The sequence below is a fragment of the Asterias amurensis genome, chromosome 15, assembly GCF_032118995.1.
Source record: "Asterias amurensis chromosome 15, ASM3211899v1".
Lineage (NCBI taxonomy): Eukaryota > Metazoa > Echinodermata > Asteroidea > Forcipulatida > Asteriidae > Asterias > Asterias amurensis.
In genome coordinates this window covers 12,186,004-12,207,635 of record NC_092662.1, presented here as the reverse complement: position 1 = coordinate 12,207,635, position 21,632 = coordinate 12,186,004, and the positions used below count along the sequence as shown (strand labels likewise).

At 37.3% G+C, this 21,632-nt stretch overlaps 2 protein-coding genes across 4 annotated transcripts in view; one reads left to right on the top strand and one right to left on the bottom strand.

Moving 5' to 3' along the window:
* The window catches only part of LOC139948055 (uncharacterized), a 50,589-nt gene extending 39,862 nt beyond the window's left edge, over positions 1-10,727 (bottom strand). The window contains exon 1 of one of the 2 annotated variants that reach the window (XM_071946060.1): positions 10,451-10,727. The gene's annotated coding sequence lies outside the window, so the exon portion shown is untranslated. Of the gene's footprint in view, positions 1-427; positions 532-10,450 lie in introns of those variants that run through there. The other variant, XM_071946059.1, reaches the window with a different exon arrangement.
* A 4,910-nt stretch (positions 10,728-15,637) lies between these two features.
* The window catches only part of LOC139947862 (uncharacterized), a 71,262-nt gene continuing 65,267 nt past the window's right edge, over positions 15,638-21,632 (top strand). For both annotated transcript variants that reach the window (XM_071945684.1, XM_071945682.1), the window contains exon 1: positions 15,638-15,774. In XM_071945684.1, coding sequence (XP_071801785.1) covers positions 15,722-15,774 — 53 coding nt within the window. In that variant the 5' untranslated portion in view covers positions 15,638-15,721. The remainder of the gene's footprint in view (positions 15,775-21,632) is intronic.

The following is a 21,632-nucleotide window of genomic DNA, read 5'->3' as shown; positions in this document are numbered from 1 at the left end:
GGCATGTCGAAAGAAAAGTTATACGTTAGGGTCTGTTTTGTTTTTAAACACGTAGGCCATCCTATATACAGCGGTACATGTACAGCGTACACGCCCACACAGAATGATGGCTTCAAAAAGCTCTGATTCGAAACGGGTCAACTCGTACCCAAGTCTGATTGAGTCTTTCTTTACCATGTTTACTTCAATACCCTACATACATCGCCTTATTCTCGCATAAAAATAATTTTCGAGCAAACCATTTTTCAACCTGTATAATTCAACAAGTATAAATGTAACCTATATCAACTACGCTGCTCCGTCGTAATTGGCACTATTTTATGAGTCTATGTATGGTGTGCTGTGGTGCACGTAGTCTACCCATTCCATCAAATAAAGCAAGTTAAGTTTACGAAAGTAATGGTTATAGCATGGTTATAGTACTCACTTGAAGGGTTATAATTAACGATCCAACCAGTCATATGAGATCCAGCATTGTCACAGTAAAACCAATCATCTGTGGTGTTACTAATTAGCGTAAGAAGTTATTCCTTGTTTTATAGTCTTCGAATACCATTGCAAAGCAACCATCAGACTAGAAATCTAACTGTATTGGTCTACTCTATTGGACCACTGCATTTCTTTGAAATCGTTACCTACACTGCACAGGTTTGCCCACCTGTCTTGACTCGATGCACAGACACAATGCCGTTTTGGATGGCAACGTCGAAAGCCCTCAAATTCCTTTCAAATTAAAATTCAGCGAGAGGTGCACAGTGAAAGGCATTTAAACCAGTATAAACAGCAGCCTTCGTGGCTGAATCGTTCTCACAGCCATGTCAATGTCCTCGGATTGTTGTGTATGGGATTTGCATAGGTTGCTTAATCCAGTGTTATTATACTCACAGACTCCCAGATTAATTAAGTCGCTAGTTTTTTGAAAGAGTGGACCTGTGGGCCCGAACTGAGTCACGGTTAACGTTTAGTAAGAGGTCTGATGACCGAATACACCATGGAGGTAGGCTGTTGTAGTATTTTAGGCGTAACGACCTAACTAATGGGGGTAAACTTTCCCTGCCACCACTTTTTCATTTTATTTTTTTCAAAAAGGAATATCTCATTAACTTGAGTAAATTATGGATGTTATTTTATTTCAAAACTAATGAAAAAGTGGTGACAGGATACGGACACTTTTCCAAGATTGGAACTGCTGTCCCGACTGATTCACAGTGGGAAATGAGAGTTTTAAGTGCGCCGAAATAATGGTTTGGGGTATGTGGGTTCCTCTTAAAATGCTTTAACGAACAATTTTGGGAACTTTTATCTTTAGAAAAACGTTAAAGAGATGTTGAACTAAACAAGTTTATATAAAAAAGAAGTTAAAAGCCTAAAGTGACTTTACTTTTGTTTGTTAAAAAAATCATTAGTGCGTAGCCTATTCTGGTGTCATGTGTTTTCGGTTGGATAACAGGAACATTGTTCACAATAAAAAACTAAACGATTTTTGTTAAATCATCAATCCAACTTTTTTTACAATGACAGTTACACTTCACCGTGTGTTGAAATCTATAAAAAAAATCGTTTTCTGTTGCGAGAGATAATCCACTATTTACAGTGCCAATGCATGTACAACATGGAACGACGTCACACGCTTTCAAACCTTTCAATGATTGGTATTTTATTGAATATTCAGAAGCTAGTATGGCGTGCAAAATAAATAAAAAATCTCATTCAATTACTAATAAACAAATTTAATTACATTTTGGTTAGAATCCGCAGATATCGCAAGGCATGACAGTAAAACACCCCACTCCCCTTGAAGCACAAACACTTCAAAACAATATGTTTTCCCCCATTTCAGACCAGCAATGTTTGGTTTCAGGAGTAAGAAACCAATCTGTTATATTTTCTCTCTAATGTAGACATATTGTTTATTACGTTTATCTGAAGTTATTATCTGTTTGCAGTTAATAAACATAAATTGTTTTCATTTTCACTTAAAATGTTTTAATTTTGTCCCCATATTGGCACACCATAGAATCCCAAATAGCAACCACATCACGTGATCTATCTAGTGACTAAAGGAGAATGGAATTCAATCTAGCAAATGATAATTTTGTTTTGAAATTTAGAAGTTGGATGATGTTTCTTCGACTCATTTAATTGTTGGCATAATAATGCATTAGTGATTTATACCGAAAACTCATCATTTTATAAATGTTGAGCATAACCTACGACAGGAAACTTTATTCTCAGCATGATTAAGCCTGACGAAAACACAGACCGTGAGTAAACAGCAGAGCTTCTGTCACCGGTGGAGCTTGCAGTCTCGCGGTAAACGGGAATCAAAGTTTGGGTTTGAAAACACTATGAGGGTTGATAACGTATGACGCTACGATACATCAAACAAAATAACTTACTTAAAAGCAGTTTGTATGTCGGCTTGTCTCCCGTACATTAACGACTTTAACAATGGTGCATGGGCTTCCAAAACTGCAAATAGAAATTGACCCCTTGGACGGTAGAAATAATTATTGTCAGCAACTATTATAAAAACTGTCGTTATTTTTAAAATAGGGGAATCGTTTAAGATTTTTGTTCACGCCATGACTAATTTTCAAGTTGGTACCAGAATTTGATTGGCTGCCGTGTCAACCTGTATTCAGATTATAAGTCTGTTTTTGGAGCACCGGATCATTTTGTATTATTCGCCGAGATTATGCGTATCTTTTATCTTCAGAAGAGTTTAGTGTAAACCGCCATGTTGTTCAAAACTACAGTTTGTTTTCGTCCCAACATAAATATCAGACAATGCAAATTCGTCATACCAATAAGTATTAGAAGTTTTACATCCTGACAAGTTTTACAACACTGAGTTGTTGGTTCTGGGGTGTTCCAGTTGTTGAATACAGAACATCATCTTGCCTTGAAATGCCTTGTAATTTGGTTGTTATTTTGATGACCTCTAAAATCAGATGATCAGCGATAGTCAAACAGCTGCGTAACTAAGGCCCCCCCCCCCACCCCACACCACTGTTGTCCGTTTACGTTGATGTAGGCTGCTGGGGAAACAGTCGGCAGTTCCCCAAAAAACAAATTAAAGAATCCTTTCAAAACAATGAATATATATATTTTATTACAGCTATTTCTGCATCGGAAATGAATATATATATTCAGTTATACAGTTATTTCTGCATCGCATTTAATGTAAAAAAAAAATGTACGGCATACTCGGGGATAAACTAACTAATATTGGCTACTTCGCACAATCATATCAACAGATTGCTGTTTTCCATCCTTTTCATAGCAATTCACATGCGGGTACACTTTAAAAGGAGGAAATTATGAGCCACTATTGTTACCACGATGGAACTGTATAGCCCACTCGGTCGGCAATACTGTGATTATGGTTTCCCTATTGTGCGAGACCTTTGGCTCTCATACAAATGTACATAATCATATTGGGCGTCAAAACTTTGGTAATTTAAATAACAGCAATGCGTGCAGCGTATTGTGGGAACAGACGTGGGTGTTTTTGTGACGATAGAGTGAAAGGGAAAAGGATATGTAACTTTAAATGGACATTTGACTTTCTTGTTATTAATAAGAACGAGGCCGCTGCACACAATTCTTAATATAAATAACTCATAGATGAGGAAAGTGATAGACAAACATCATCTGTGTTTTTGAAACTATCCACCCGCGAGTGAAATATTTCTTGACATCCCTTTGTTTCCTCTCCCTCTAACCTTGACCAGTGTCATCACCTCCATTGTGTCATCAAAGAAAAAACAAATACATAAGTCACTAGTGAATCATCTCATGCAGCAACCGATCAACCAATTGGTTCTGTTAAAATAAATTTTGTATTAGCAAAATTAGCTGGTATATTTCGGTTTTACGCTGACACTTTGCCAACGGCACTCAAAAGAAACACCAAACAAGGCACACTCGAAGTCTGAAACATTTTACATCCAATATTAAAGATGCACTTTAAAAAAACAATGCGGTTCTTTCAGGTAGCCATGGCAAAGGTGCAAATAGTACAGAGCATTTCCAGATCTTTGTTTCAAATGTTCCACCCACGGAACAACGGCAGGTTGACGGTCATGGGATCGGCCATGTAACCATAGAGAGGTAGACCTGGATGGGTTCTGGAATTTTTAAGATACAAGGTTAATGAACAATACGAAGACAAGACTCGAGGTGTCATGGAGTCAGAGGGTCTCGACAGGTACGAAGGGCACGGGCAACGAGTATAATGAACAAACCTCTTCAATACTGTGGGAAAGTTTTTGGTGGTCGGGACGCAAATTAGTTTTTGAATAATGGTTTATTGACTAAACGCTTGCGAGTCATCTTGGAATGTTTTGTATGTCAACAAAATGAAATAAGCAAAATAAATAGTGTAGAATTGCAAGAAATTTTCCATGGGAACGGACGGAGGTGTGGCCGGACGAACCCAATCTAGATAATGTGCCTTCTACTATATTTAGACAGTCTGACCACATGTTTCAAGCCACATTTTTGGATCATTCAACGAAATTGTGGAATAGATTAAAGTAGGCTAATGAAACAGCGGCCGTTTTGCCCTAATTAATTTTCACAAAGAGAGCGGTGAATAAAAAGAAGTTTAGGCAGGTGTAGTTAAAGGCGCTGAACACCTTTGCTAACTGTAAAAAAAAAAGGTATTCTTGGGGTATCCCAACATATGAACTATAGGCTAAATCTATGAAAACTAGATTCCTTTCTTTAAGGGCAGTGGACACTATTGGTAATTATTTAAAATAATTATCATCATAAAACCTTACTTGGTAACGAGTATTGGGGAGAGGTTGATAGTATAAAACATTGTGAGAAACGGCTCCCTCTGAAGTGACGTAGTTTTCGAGAAAGAAGTAATTTTCCACGAATTTGATTTCGAGACCTCAAGTTTAGAATTTGAGGTCCCGAAATCAAGCATCTGAAAGCACACAACTTCGTGTGACCAAATGTGTTTTTTACTTCATTCATATATCGCAACTTCGACGACCAATTGAGCTCAATTTTTCGCAGGTTTGTTATTTTATGCATATGTTCAGATACAGCAAGTGAGAAGACTGGTCTTTGACAATTACCAATAGTGTCTACTGTCTTAAAATGATTAATTTAAGCAAAAATACCCGTTTTGCACAAATTTCTGTGCTTTCAGATGCCTAATATTTTTATATTAGGCATCTGAAAGGCTTCATAGGCGTGAATTTTTTTTATATTTTGAGTGAATATTAGATTATTACCTCTTTCTCAAAAACTTTGTGAGCCGTTTCTCACAATGTTTTATCCTTTAGCTATCAACCGCTCTTCTTTAGTGGTTGTTATTACACAAATAGTGTCAAGTCCTTAAAAAAACATGCATTCATAATATATTCACTTTTTGGGAGACACAATATTATATAGCAGTGTCAACGGGAATTAATTTTTGTGACGTCCCTTTTTACACTCGTCCTTTGCTAATTAACTTGTCATTTGCTGGATCCGGTAAAATTGTAATCGAAGTGTATCACAATGTAATCAAGAAACCAATAAACACATTAAGTTAAGAACGTGTCAACCTGGAAAACCAACTCGGGTACACAAACTCCTCATAATGTAAAGAAATGAAAGAAGAAGGCAGTGAAAAACCGTGTTGTTTTTACTACCATGCAATCATTTTTCAAACACTGACCAGTTTTCAGAGAGTGTTTCTAATTGGGTTGACATTCTGTGTAAAGCTGACAACATTTGCAGAAAGTTTGATATTACCCTAAGTGACAGTACAATGTCGGTGTGCCATTTTGGAATGTTAAAGGCACTGGTACTCTTGGTAATTACTCAAAATAATTGTTAGCAGAATTTGTTTTTTACTTGGAACGAGCATTGGAGAGATGATGATAACATACAACATTGTGAGAAACGTCTTCCTCTGAGTGGCGACCATACTTTTGAGAATCAGGTAGTTTCTCACAACAAAAGACTTCAGGCCTGAAGACTTCTTAGGCATCTAAAATGACACAAATTAATGTGCGACAAGGGTGTTTTTTTTTTATTTATCATTCTCTTGCAACTTCGATGACCAATTGAGTCCAAGTTTTCCCAACTTTTTTTATATGTGCATATGTTGGGAAACACCACCAAGTTGGCAACAATTACCCAAGGTATCCGGTGCCTTAAATGAGTAGCTATATGTAACCTTGTTGGGAATTATTGCACGAAACCAGGTTTTTACACAGCCAGGAAAGATAAAGTCAGTGCAACATAGAAACCCTTTAAAGGCCTCATGCATTACAATTCACTATTACCCTTTCCGAATTCCACAAATATTGAAATTCTTTGTTCATTATTGCCTTTAACACGCCCGGAAAACTTTAATCTCTTGAGTTTGTTGGTTTTTTTTAGAAGTGGTCTACTTCACTTGTTATCCAAAGTAACACAAAACAAGCTCCCGAAAAAAAGTTAATACCAGAGAGCCGATCCAGCCATGCGTCCTTTTAATAGGATCATAAGAAAAAAGTTCTTTGAAAATCACCAAGTGTCATAGATACTGAAAATTCTGTTCAATTGTCAAACAAAATCAGTGACTGCATGCTCGTTGCACGATTCGAGCCACGGATACTATAATGCAATGCATCAGAAACTTTCCCTTCCAACTTTGACTCTGTCACAATGAATTACAGAAAAACAGGATGGCCTCGCCATGATCAAAAATGACGGTCTATTATGGGAACTGTTGGTGCATGTCCTTTTGAAACCACGGGCTGGAGTTCAAGCATTTAATCTGTCTTTATTGCTTCACGATTTTCAAATGATGAGGTATAACAAAACACACTGGCAAGCCACATCGGAGTTAAGGCCGTGGCTGGAAGCCATTAACTGAAAACACACGAGCCTCTGCTGGAGCGTAAGCCAGAGCCTCGGCCGGAGCCTAAGCCAGAGCCTCAGTCGGAGCCTATAAATAGGAAGCCTCAGGTCGACCTTGCGTCCACAAAAAACAGTCGGCGACTGACTTTTCAGGATGAGCTAAGGCGAACATTTCAGTCGGCGATTATTTACGACTTGAGCGTAACTGCCATGATTTTAAGACAATCTGGAACAGTCGCCGATCGAAAAAAATTAATAATCGCAAGAGTAGAACAATTTGAACTTAATTTGTACGACGTGATCCCAACGGTCAGGAACTAATCGCAGGAGCACGATTTCTCAGTTGTGACCTGAGCACATTTTTGTCTACCCGTTGCCGACGGTTTGTTGCAAGCGCAAGAAAAACGTAGTTTGACATAAGGCCGGCTTAAGACTACGGAGCCTAAATGTGAACCTAATCAGTAGCCGGAGCCTAAGACCTACGACATGGCCTAAGTCTAGTCTAGATCTAGAAATGATCATACTTTTAGATAACTAAAAGACGATAGTTCAAAAAGGGAAATACCACTCATGAAAAGGAACCGAGTCAAAGAGTAAGCCATTTGTTTTGGTCTCAAAAGAGAGAATGGCCGGACTGTAATTCAACCGTCACACTCTGACTTGGTTTGATCACTTCTGCTTCTTCAAATATTTACATTACATCAAGTCCTATTTGTACTTACATGAGGTAACATTATCAACTACTTAGTTCAAAACCACTGCGTATCATGGCTATTTTATTAAAGTCACCTGGAAATAAAAATTTTTTTCTTTCAAACATAAGAGTATATGCTTACGAACAATAAAACAATTTGTTTAGTAATTGTTTGTCACGATTTATATGTTTAAAAAAATATATAAAGTTGTTCGGGGGCTGACTCCGCCTACCCCTTTTGTGACGTCAATCGAGGCAGACTTTGCCTGCAATGCGTATAGTAAACACACGTGCAAAGTACTTGTACGTCCAAGTCGTGAGTCGCTTAAGAGAATTGATATTGTTGTTTACTGTTTTCTCAAAAAGTAAAGCATTTCATGGAATAATATTTCAAGGGAAGTCTTTCACCACTACCTTCTGTAAACCCTGTAAGTTATTTGTAAATCTGTGAACTCTTTTTTTCTGAACCGAAAGGATCCAATGGCTTTAATCATCATAAAAACTAGTACTTGGTGAGAAGAACTGCGATTGTACTATAAACTATTTAGATAAAGGAGATCCCTTCGAAGAAATAGTTTGGATAATGTTTCACCTTAAAAAAAAATCTTAGAAACGATTCATTAATCGTTTCATTGGTGTCCGTTCGCGAATGCTTTGGTCAGAGATGCGGTTGGTAAATACACAATGTCACCTCGCTAAAAATAATGTGGATAGATTAGACATTCTTGTGCTTGAGTTTTATTTACTGCAGTGTGCTGTTTCCAAAGCAAGTTGACTTTGGAATTCAGCTGAAACGTTTGCACGTGACTTTCATTGTATTAAATTTACCTTATTAAAGCAGTATATTACATTGACAAAAGCTACTGTGAGCCTTTCTGCAGTGCGGGTAAAAATAATTAACCTGAATTTTCTTTACAACAAAGCCACGCACTTTTTACGATAAAGCCGGCCCATGGGCACTTTTTACACCAGAAATTAGGATTTGGTGATGATAAGTGATCCTATGCAACCCCCACCCCGGCCCCAAATCGGGATATAAAATCAATAGTCATTCGTCAATAGACCAACCGGGAGGAACAATCGTAGGGTTTTAATTAGAGTTTACAGGGCTTCAACATTTTTTTTTTTTAATTGTGGGTGGGTAGTTCAAAATAAATGCCTAGATAGCGAGCTCCAGTTTGCATTTCAAAAAAATGACAGTAGAGTTAGTTGATATTGGATATTAGACGTTGTACAGCGAATATCAATGTTGCCTTTTTCGGTAGTGGATATTGAACATTAATAAATACCTTGGACGGTTTCAAGTCTCTGATTGGTCAAAACCCGGTCACGTGTGAGAGTGTTAACGGTGGTATAAAGACCGGCTTTGGAAAAATAGCGAAAAAGTGGCCACTAACAGCGCCAGCCACCAACCCGGTCATTACCACGCAGTGAAGACCGGGTACTCACACTGTTATTCTCTAATTCACACTATAGTACAGTAAATGTCGTGTCGAGGTAGGGGTAATAATGTCTTTGGCAGTTCCAAAATGTTGCCAACAAAAGAATAACATTTATTTCCTATGCACAAAGGGCATATCGTAATATAAATAATGTACAGTTTATCGTCATATCGGCCCCCTTATTTTTTCTATGGACAAAACGGAATATTTAGAGCAACTTTGTACAAACTTGGATAAGTGAATCGTGTACACGAGGGATAGGATTCAATGCTTTCTAAAAGGTTTTAAGTACATCATTACAGCCTACTAATTTTCATGAAAAAGACATAAAGATAGTGGACACTATTGGTAGATGTCAAAGACCCGTCTTCTCACTTGGTGTATCTCAACATATGCATAAAATAACAAACCTGTGAAAATTTGAGCTCAATCTTGTGGGATAGTTGCGAGATATTATATAATGAAAGAAAAAAAACACCCTGGTCACACAAAGTTGTGTGCTTTCAGATGCTTGATTTCGAGACCTCAAATTCTAAACTTGAGGTCTCAAAATCAAAGTCGTTGAAAATGACTTCTTTCTCGAAAACTACGTCACTTCAGAGGGAGCTGTTTCTAACAATGTTTTATACTATCAACCTCTCCCTATTGCTCGTAATCAAGAAAGGTTTTGTGAAAATAATTATTTTGAGTAATTACCAATAGTGTCCACTGCCTTTAACAGTGTGACTAATTTGCAGAACAAGTAAACAAAACAAAAATCAATCAGTGATTTGGGGCACAAAATGGTTGTTACTTCAATAGAAAGGAGTCGTGAAGGCAATTCTTCCTGCGCGTGGAAGCATTTTGAAATTACGAATCCGAGAGCCACGTTTTCTTTTACGAGTAAAAGTTGTGATAACAGTGAATGTAGAGTTGTAACTCTCGGTCAAACTTTACACGCATTTACAGAAGCACAAGTCTAGGTTTCTCTACATATAGTACAAAAGATACTTTGAGAACAACTGTTGTTTACAAGACGTTATCATCGATATACAATGTCATGCTACTGTATTATAACACAGAACAACACTTCAAAAAGTGTTAAAACCAATCACAACTATTGACGTGTAATTTTTCAATAAACACTTTCCTTAAAAAAATAATTACACGATAAAATAACATACACTCTAAATCGGTGGGATTTAAAAGTTAATCCAAATAGTTGTAATTAGGGACCAATCCATTTTTAGATCTAAAATAGATTCAAGCATTTAAAATTCAAATCCAGAAGAGAAAAATGGGCTGGTCCCTATACAAAATAATCACAATCCTTTGGATTAACTTTAAAATCCCTCCCATTTAGAGCCTACATCTGTCTAGTGGTATTAATTTAATGAACCTCGTATGTTTCTATCCGTACATGTTTGTAATGATAAAGAGCAATAATTTTTCATTGTAAAATACTTGTAATGGTACTTACTGTGTTATTGTTGTCCAGAGAAACTAACAAGGTGTAATCGTCCCAAATTCCTCGTCACCCGATCGGTCGACTGTAACGAGTGTCTGGTACCGTGCACTCAGTCGTGAACTACAGGTGCAAAAATGGCTGTTTGTTGTACATTAATGTCGGCGGTTGTTTGCTAATAGAACAGCTTGAATCAAGACCATCACTGGACTTGTTAATGACTGTCCCTAATTAGTCGTTGTTCTAGCTTGAGGTTGGTTTGGTAGCGTCCCAAGGAGAAAACCATTGGGAGATGTTCCTTCGCTTCCGTCCAGCCGCTTAGCTTGCTTGCGAAACACTGGCCCAGTTTCGTTTCTGTTGGAAAACTTTGACAGTCTGGTATAAACATGAGGACAATGGCTTGGTATGCCGAGATTGAGGTGTGTGAAGCTGTTGTGATCGTGTAGCAGTAATTGATATTGCTCACGGGCACACGTCATTTGTGAGTGTTCTTTATGTTGATGGCTCTTTTGAGTCCATGATCTACCCACGCCAAGTACTTTAAAATGTTATGATTTGTCGGCATAATTACTTTAAAAATAAATTTGCGTCTGCGAGAAATACGTTTGGTTGACTAAACCACGCGAAAACTATGAGTTAAACCTACCTGTTTCCCTTTTCTCCTTTCTTCTTGTTTTTTTTGTTTTTTTTTTTTGGGCCGGCTATAATTATGTTATTCGTGAAAAACAGTGTCATACTCCCATAGAAGATTGACATGGAATTATTGGCATTACCCTTTCTATAGAAACTCGTGGGATTCTTTGTTTAAAATACAAAAAAGTTAAGTGTTTTAAAGCCCCTCACAGTACGTAATGGTGTGTCTCGGGAACTTTAACTATGATTTTATTTCTGTTATCAATTTCATAATTATTGATAAGTGAGTTATACCCATCGTATTTGCACTTTTGTCAACATTGAGTTATTACACCTATTTAGGTAGTCATTGTGACTGTATAGGCTGGCCTTGTTATATGGTGCACTGTAGGCGGTGTTTTCAGTGTTTAACAATAGATCGAGGAGTGGAAATAGTGTCGGTGATGCATAACGCATAAAACGCCAAAGGAATGTTTTTCAATTTTTTCCGTCATGTTGTTGGCAGCACTCCCAAAGTTGGGGTTTTGTGCATGTTATTTTTCATCACAAGTCACAATTGTTATCGTTGTGTAGTGTGAAAAAAAAATAGTTTAGAAACGTGCAGTCTGGCTAGTACTGGTACGGACTATGGTAGAAGCAGCTGTCTGTCCATTGCATGAGATCAACGAGCAGTACGGGCCTGTGTCAAAAATTTACAACTATAAAATTAACGACAACCATCGAATCACTGAAGTTTATTTTTAAAGTTATTTTAAAGAAACTAATATTGTTCAATTTAGTTCGCTTTGCAATATTGATTGTAGGCCTACACACTGTTTCATTTAAAAATCATTATGAAAGGCCCCCCCCCCCCCAATTATAGTGCAATGTAATTAGCTTAAATTAATTAGTTTACCAAGTTAAATATTGAAACCACAATCTCACGAAATATACGTCCGATTGTCATGTTTTGTTTCACAATTTGTTACATTACTGAAGATTGTGTTTGTTTGCCTAAAACATCATGATATTACATCACTAATGCACTAAGGATCATGGAGAGTTTTGTCATGCCCCTTTAAAGGTTCCGTTTACGTTTGGTAACGACTTTGAAACTGATGGAAACAACAACTTACTGGGTGAGAAATACAACAGCTTTGAATAAAATACATTTTGAGAAACATTTTACTCCGAAGTAACGCGACTCAGTGGACATCACTTAGTTATAACCAAAATTTAAATAAGAAGTGTCACGCGTGAACATAATGATTCGCTCCGGAGTCGGTGATATCTCAAAAACGTGCACACACATTACATGTACATGTTCATTATTGTATGTACAACATCATTTAAAGGCAGTGGACACTATTGGTAATTGTCAAAGACTAGCCTTCACAGTTTGTGTATCTCAACATATGCATAAAAATAACAAACCTGTGAAAATTTGAGCTCAATCGGTCATCGAAGTTGCGAGATAATAATGACAGAAAAAAAACACCCGTGTCACACGAAGTTGTGTGCGTTTAGATGGTTGATTTCGAGATCTCAAAATTCTAAATCTGAGGTCTCGAAATCAAATTTGTGGAAAGTTACTTCATTCTCGAAAACTATGGCACTTCAGAGAGAGCCGTTTCTCACAATGTTTTATACCATCAACCTCTCCCCATTACTCGCCACCAAGAAAGGTTTTATGCTGATGATTATTTTGAGTAATTACCAATAGTGTCCACTGCCTTTAATAGGATTTAAACAATCGAGCGGTTCAAAACAAAATACAAATGATTACATTTACCTGTAAACAAAAATGTACGCAGTGTGGAGTCAAAACAAAATTATAAAAGGGGTCCTGCTATGTCCTCCCAAAACAAACCCAGGGCTAATGAAATTATTATAATGCATTGAAAATGGTGCAATTTTTGATAAAAGCCACCACTCAAAATAACTCAAGAAACACCGTTTGCTCCGGGTCCGAGCCTCGACCCAGAAATTCAAGGTAGGGTTCTTTTGAGTCAGTATAGGCCTATATAATGTTTGCAGTAAAATGGAAGTGCCTCGTTAGAACTGTGCAAAGTGTCTCTCAAGAAGTGCTGGGTATACAGGTAGACTCTGAAGACGTGACCTGCATGTAAGACAGATCCACAAACTATGGAGCACCTCCTGAGATGCCCCCTATTGGAGCAAGAATGCAAAACGGAGGACCTTGCAGAGTACAATCATAATTATTGCTAGAAACTGTGTCCATGCATGCAGTCACAATATCCAGTGTGTGTGTGCGGACACGATAAGAACAAGAAGTAGAGCCTAAACTACTTTAAAAATAACCTATCCATTGTATTAATTATTTCATAAATTAATTTCCACAGGTTTGCCTGCTGAGTTTTACTGCGATCGACTCAGTATAGCGTAAAGTGTGTTTTGTTGCCTCAGTAATTGGTGATTTGAATAAAAGCTCTTACTACCACTTTCTGTAATTCTGCCCTTTTTGGTTTTGAAATTTATTTTCAAGACATGACTCTACTTTCTTGGTATTTTCAAACCCTTCTAAAAAGAACAGAGAGGAACAAAACAATAAGTTTTGCATGGTGTGGAGAAAAAGGCATAAATAAATACAAATAAATAAATAGTGAACTTGCGCGCGTAAAACCATGTGTAATCTCTTTTATGGGTTATAAATGATATAGCTCTGAAAAGAGCTGGTGTGGCCTCGCCCTTTCGAACAGTACTCTGCTCGTCTTCAGGAGAAATATATACTGTTCGAAATGTCGAGACCAAACCGGCTCTTTTCAGAGCCAACACTCCCACAACTTGAAAACATATTCACATGGTTGACCCGCAATTTTACTCATTTATCGTTTCTTCCTAACAAAACAACAATTTTCTAAAAGTTATGCCGTGTTGAATTGTTGTCTGATCCATAGCAGTAATTATAGTGAAGAATTATGAAGAATTATAGTCACCTGGAAATATGATTTTTTTTTCTTTCAAACATAAGAGAATATGCTTACGAACAATAAAACAATTTTTTTAGTAATTGTTTGTCACGATTTATATGTTTAAACAATATATAAAGTTGTTTGGGGGGTTGACTCCGCCTACCCCTTTTGTGACGTCAATCGAGGCAGACTTTGCCTGCAATGCGTATAGTAAACACACGTGCAAAGTACATGTACGTCCAAGTCGTGAGTTGGTATTTCAAAGAGTGTTTTTCTGCACTCAGCAGCAATACACCTGGTTGGCATTTTTTTTTTTTTTTTTAAACGTACAAACTCACGACTTGGTCCATACATGTACTTTGCAATTGTGTTTACTCTACGCATTACAGGCAAAGTCTGCCTCGATTGACGTCACGAACAGCGCCCTCTCGGGTCGGGGTCTACTCTTAAATTTGTAAATAACATAAGAACTAATTTTTTAAAACCTTAGTTAACTGTTTATTCACATTCCACTCATCAAAACACATATATTAGTGACAAAAGCTTTATTTTGAAAAAATACCACTTCCAGTTGACTTTAATTGATGAGAATCTCAGATATTGGAAGTCGGAGGTTGACGACGAGTATTATCAATGGGTAGGCTATTTTTTTTTTTTTTTCTTTTTTTTTGGGGGGGGGGGGGGGGGTCTTTCCGTGCTCGGTTCAGGAGAACGTTTCCAGTGCCGAACTCGGTCACAGTCTATCTGCGCTGCCATGGTCAATACTTTTTTCCATGAACTCCCTTGGAAATAGAATTCAAAAGAGAACAAGTGATCATTAAAAAATACTTTTTGTTTGTCGATTGATGAACGGAGTCAAAAACGGGTCCGGTGCGGTTTTTAAAAGTTTGTTTTCACCCTACACCGATATGCGACACTCGGTGCTTTCCCGAGTCCTTTGTGGACAATCCACAGACACTGAACTGCCAATTAACCTATAACTATACTAACCAGACCTGAGTCACGGAGGCAGGCGATTGCCTACCATGCACCCTGGTCATTGACTTGATGCCCACGAAATGCTCCTCATACATGGTGTCTTTTCCCAAGGAGAAAATGCCTTGGTGCCCTTTTGCCCTTTCAAAACAAAGCATATAGGCAGGCCTTAATGGGTGCGTTCGTTTAGCTCCCCTGGGTCGACCCCGGTGTGTGGCGGTTATTTTTTTCTAGGACAAATGTGGGTAATTATCTGCACACGTTCGTCTTGGGAAAAATAATTTGCCACACACCGGGGTCGACCCGGGGGAGCTAAACGAACGCACCCAATATAACACTAATGTAGGCCTTTAAGCCATTGTCTAAAAACGGCTTTTGTGTGTCGTCATCCAACGATCGATCCCGCTCGCAATTTTTTTCTGTACATCAAAATTGCAACCATCAACAAATTTCCTGATGTTTTTGAAGGATTCCTTCTTTGAATAGATTTGGAGAAAAAAATCTCAATTGAAAAGCATTACGACAGTGGCACTTTTGGTGTACGAGAAAAAAATGCATCCCGCTTGCTCGCCCAGCGCACGCGCGCCCGACAGTAAAAGTACAGAGTACGCCCTCTATTGTCTGTGAAAACGTAAACAGCCGTCGGCGAATAATTCCCATGATCCTTAGCTATTTGCCAACATGGCGGGTTTACAAACCGACAGCACAAAATGACAGGAAATTGAATACTTTTGGCTGGAACAGTTTTCTCCTATAAACATTCAACATGGATTCTATGATGGCGGATGATCCTACACTGCCAGTCAACTTTGAGGAAAGGTAAATCTCAAACATGACACTTGTTCTTTCTTGTTGGTGACTGACTTGACGTCATCAAAATATCAAATCAATTTCTTGATTGATCGTTGATGATTGTTTGATCATCTGAATCTATTCCTAGCTGATTTGAGCTAATTGATCCCTTCACGGTCCCTCCTCTTTCATGTCCAACATTTACAAAATTTGGTGGATAACTTTCCGTACGGTGCCACCACTTTTTCACTAATTTTTTACAAAAGGGGATATACAGTGTTACGATGTATCTCATTGGCCCAAAATTGGGGTAAATAATTAGAATTAGATAGTAATATTAGTATATTATTTCATATCGAATGAAAAAGTGGTGGCGCCATACGGAAACTTTTCCAATTTGATGGGATTTTTGTTAGCTCCCATTTGCCACTAACAGCGTATGGAAAACTTTCTGACCAATAACTAGTTGCGATAACTTACTTAGACCCAGTAACTGGGGCGCTGTACTCCTATTTTGACATTTTCGGTCGAAAATGTCAAAATTTTGAAAAAAGGAGTACCTCAGTCCGCGCAAAGTGCAGATAAGGCAACGTTGCCTTATTGTGCAATGTTGAGTAGCAGAATTGAGAAACGTTGACGAATTGCACTACTTCAAAGTTGCACTATTTGGCAACTCTTGCATTCAAACACAAAAAGGGAATCGAAAAAGGCTTTGTTGGAATAGTTAAAATCATATAATAGTATTGTACAGTTCCTTACCCAACTTTCTATCTTTGCAAATCAAAAAGTTATCTGTGCGTTTTCGCGCAAATGGCTTTTGAAAATCATCACTCCACACTTGCCGTTCAGGAAAACTGCGACGCCATTTTACTGTGTCAGATTGTATCCTCGTCCAGCGGTGTTAATTTATCAAGTTTAAAAACCACTCTTATTTTATAAATAACATTGATTATAGTCAATAAAAAAATGATATTACAGTTTTAAATTAAACTTAATATTTTTAAAATTTAATAAAATAAAAACTTTGTTGATGTTAAGTTTTTAAATGTATTGACGTTCCTGACCATTCATGAATTGCGCGAAACATAAACAGATGGTGGGAAACTTGGAAGAGCCTTGTAATAGTAATAACTATTTTAGTAACTTTGCTCCTTGCCTTGGCTGAAGTAGTTTGGATGACAAATTTTGTATGTAGACGAGAATTTCATATTAAAGCAGGGAACCTAAGTAAATATAGTGACAAGTTTGGCAAGAGTAGGCCTATCTATGTCCAAGGGACCGTGGTTTGAAACTTGAGATCGGCCCGATGCCGGAATTGTTCATTTACGCCAGACAAGTTCGTTGTGGTGGACCCAAAATATTTTGGAGGTTGAGGGGGGGGGGGGGGGGGAGGGAGATGGGGGGGGGGGGGAGATGTGCAGGCGGTTCTCTAACTTAGCCATCCCGGCCCGTCCCATTGACATAATTGATTTAAAACAGTAGATTGCAACCAAATGTAAACAAGTAAAAAGGAAGGTACAGTAATTATTTCGAAAATAAATAATTATTAATTAGTAATTATTTTAATTGTGCAATCTTTGTTAAGTATGACTACAAATTAAACATCAGTGATATAAAATAATTAATTTTGGTTTGTGCAATCTTTATTAATTAGGGCAGAACTAAACTTGGTATATCCACTTTTCAACAAAAACTATTGGGCACGCCAATCAGCAGGAAGTTATGTACTAATTAGATGTCCCATTCAACATTCTGAACACACATGGTGGCAACATTTTATTAACTTGGTAAAAGTGTAACATTGTTGTACTTGCTGACTTCCATTTGATTTGAAAATCACATTTTTTGTTAATTTTCAAAGATTTATAAAATGTTTATTTAAGAAGTGTTTTTCACTTTGATGTTTACTAAAGTTGTGCATTGCTGTGGCAACCGAAAGTGAGAAATATCCCCCAATTTCAAAATGTTGGCAAACCATGAAGAGGATAGGTCTCCAAAACGAATTTTGGTCAAGAGATAGACTGGACTTGTTTTTACAAATGGTGTTAGTTTAATGTTGGTTGGTAACTGTTGCCAAGGTCAAAGGTTACAAAGAATATGGGTGTTTTTTATATTTTCTGTCAAGAGCCAACTTCAGAGCCTTTTCAAGATTTTATTTAATGAACAAGGGCTCTTTCCTTTATGTTGGGGAAAACCCCTTATAATATCTAGGCACATGTGATTGTCCCAAATTAATTATAGAGCCCTTGTTCATTTGATAAAATGATGACATGGCTTTGAAGTTGGCTCTCCACAGAAAATATTGGTGTTTTGTAATACATTTTCTGTCAAGAACCAACTTCAAAGCCCTGTCAACATTTTATCAAATAAGGAAGGGCTCTATAATTAATTTGGGACAACCATATGTGCCTAGATATTATAAGTGGCTGTCCCAAACTGAAATGATAGAGCCCTTGTTCTTTAAATAAAATCTTGAAAAGGCTCTGAAGTTGGCTCTTGACGGAAATATAAAAAACACCCATATTCTTTGTAACCTTTGACCTTGGCAACAGTTACCAACCAACATTAAACTAACACCATTTGTAAAAACAAGTCAAGTCTATATCTTGACCAAAATTCATTTTGGAGACCTATCCCCTTCATGGTTTGCCAACGTTTTGAAATTGGGGGATATTTCTCACTTTCGATTGCCACAGCAATGCATTAAGTACAATGTGTATAGGCATGTATTGTGAACTTTTGATCTGTAATATTTGTTAGCGCCACTCAAATCCCATTTGGTTTTTGCTTTTTATGCGTTGCTGAGAATCTATATAATCATAAAACGCAGACAACTTAATGGGATCATATTGGCGCGTGGATTTCTAGATGACGCAAAATCGCCCGAAATAGGCAGTAGTGTAGTTTCATATGACCTTTGACCTTTGTTATATTGGTGAGCCAACATGATCCCAATTATTTTTCAATTGAAATCTGTTTAGGAACACTCAACTTAACCAAATACAAGAAAACATTGATGGGATCTTGTTGGCACAGATACTTAGACAGTGATGAAAAAAGTGAATGTTGTGCCAATTTAGGCCAAAATGTGTGGAATGACAATACTTTACAAAATTTTCAAAAAATCTTTTGACATGCAAGTTGCAGAGATCCCAAGATTCTTTTTTCATTTGTCATTAGATGAAAACTGTTCCAATACCCAGTTGCCATAAAAACAATTTTTTGTTGTTGGCGCGCGAAGTTACGGAGGTACGAAAACGCAATATATTGGTAAAATTTGAACTTTGACCTCTATTATCTCTCTGCGCCAACGAGATCCCACGCACTTTGCACTTAAATTTGTTTTAGGGATGCAAGCTCTTTCATTTGAACTTGTTTTATTCATGGGATCTTATAGGCGCGCTGAGTTATGAGACGTTGAAAATGGCACGAGGGCACTGTTCGTCAAAGGTTCAGGTGCGCGTAACATGATGCGCCAACGAGATCCCAATTTTTTTCTTTTACTTTTGTTATGAGCCCAACAGGAGGTTTCAAAAAATGTTTTACTTTTGTTGGGATGACCTTGGCGCACATTTTTGTGTGAACAGGGAATGTACTATTCGTTTCTCGAGGGCTTTTAGGCCGAAACTTTGATAACTGGTAACTCTAAAACCGAAAGCGTCAGCAAACTAAAATTTTGGATTTATTCGTTTGGTATGATGATGTATCACTCTAATTTTTTAGAAGAAGATCTGAGAACCCATGAATCACCACTTGGTACACTCTTACAGGCAGGGACTCTTAAATGTTAAAAATAAAACCTAAGAAATGTACACTTTTGAAATACGAGACTTAGAAAAAAGTAAAACATTTGAGAGTTGATAATAATAATATAGGTATTTATAAGCGCCTGAACTAAACAAGAACCAAGCAAAGAAGCAAGAAAAACAAAACAACAAAATATTAATGTCGAGGCTGACTGAAAAAGTAGGTTTTGAGGTTTTTCTTGAAAATGGCAGTAGAAGATGATTCCCTGACGAGTTTTGGTAACTTGTTCCATTCCTCCAGCCCAGCCAGAGAAAAAGATTTGGAGCCGGCAGATCGAGAAAGCCTGTGCTCACAGAGAAAGAATTAAATCGTCATTATAAATATAAATACAAAAAAGAACTAATCAACGTTCAGAAATAATTTTATTAAAGAAATGTATTACAATTAAAAACTCAATGTAAATACAGAATATAATTATGAAGCTTAAAAAAAATGAATAAATAAACCTTTAATCATGACGCTATTCTCACGTGTAGTATTAGCTCCGCCCCCATACCCCACCCCTCCTCCATGCTCCACCCCAACCCATCCCCAACCAGCCCAACTATCCTAAAACAACAGTAAAGATGTTTTATTTTACCCTCAGACCACATAAGCTGATAAGCATTGACAGTATTTCACCTTGTTTTCAACGTAGCTTACATTTTTCTACTTTTACACCGGAAGTTGCATTATTGCGCTACTGGTTGCACAATAAGGCAACGTTGCCTTATCTGCACTTTGCGCGGACTGACCTCGCTCCAGTTACTGGGTCTACGATAACAAAACCCTCCTCGTGACGGCCACCAGGCCGGAGGGTTACGAAGCATCCGCAATCTGTGCAGGGCAAAATGGTTAAAAACGTACAATTTTGACAGCTACGCTAGTCAGCAGATTTGTTCCATTTTTACCACTTTGGAAAATCATGACACAAATTCTAGGATTAGGAATACGTACTTGATCCTTAATGTCTAATGAATCCTACTTCTACATCTACTTCTACTTGTATACTCAGTAGGGTCCATAAGACAGGACGTAAAGCCGAGGGACTACTTGTCTATGAGCGGTGCAGGGGTGCGTTTGTACAAGGTGCACCACTCAAAACAACATTGAGGAAATAATTTGAAGAAAATGGACAAAAACTTACCAGATCCCTGAGCGAAAGAGTAAAAAATTTCCCAGTTTGAAAATTCGAATCTGAGGGGGAGCGGAGCTTCGGCTGTGTGTGCATGTCACGGGAGGAGGGTTACATTATCACAACTAACCAGTAACCAGGTCCATACTGCCACCACTTTTTCATTGTAATTTTTACAAAAACCTGAATCTCATTTTGTTTGTTGTTTCTCAAAATAAAACTTTAAAAAATTAAGTTAAACATTGATAAACTGTAGAAATTGAATGAAAGTGGAAACCACATTTCAAATTTAAATTTCTGATTTCTTATACTAGGCTATTATTTTGTTTTTTAGGTACGCCTAAAATTGGATTGGATACTTTATTCATAATATGTGTATAACGAATAACGAAAAAGTGATGGCAGGATACGGCAACTTTTCTGGATACAATTTACAAATGATTAGTTTAAAATATCCCACAAGTTTAAGTACGCGCTAAATTTTCCTTTTCGAGTTTACTTTTGTAGGCCTATGTAAACTTGTTAAACACGATGCATACAGTTTGTTGAGTTGAGTCAACACATTTGGTTGGTTCTAAATGTCGGGCAATGTTATTAATTTTTATTGTAATATTGGAGGGTTACAAAACACTCTTGAAATCATCTGCAACTTTGTCTATTTTTTTTACCAGATTGCACATGTTTTACCACTTCATGTCACAGTCCACACATTCTAAGAACACGAATTTGATCTTCAATGTACATGTACAATAATCAAATAAGAATGTCTCTAAAAACATTGATCAAGAAAACATTTTGATGAAAAAAACAAGCTATTTTTAAAATGTTTTCTACTTGATGTTTTTAAACTTGATTTTAAAACTCCAACTGTGCAATCTGGAGTATGATGGTTTTGCTTGTGCATTGAAAGAACCTAGAAACTCCCCCGTGAGTCTTACATATGTAGTTTCTAGAAGTAGAAAGA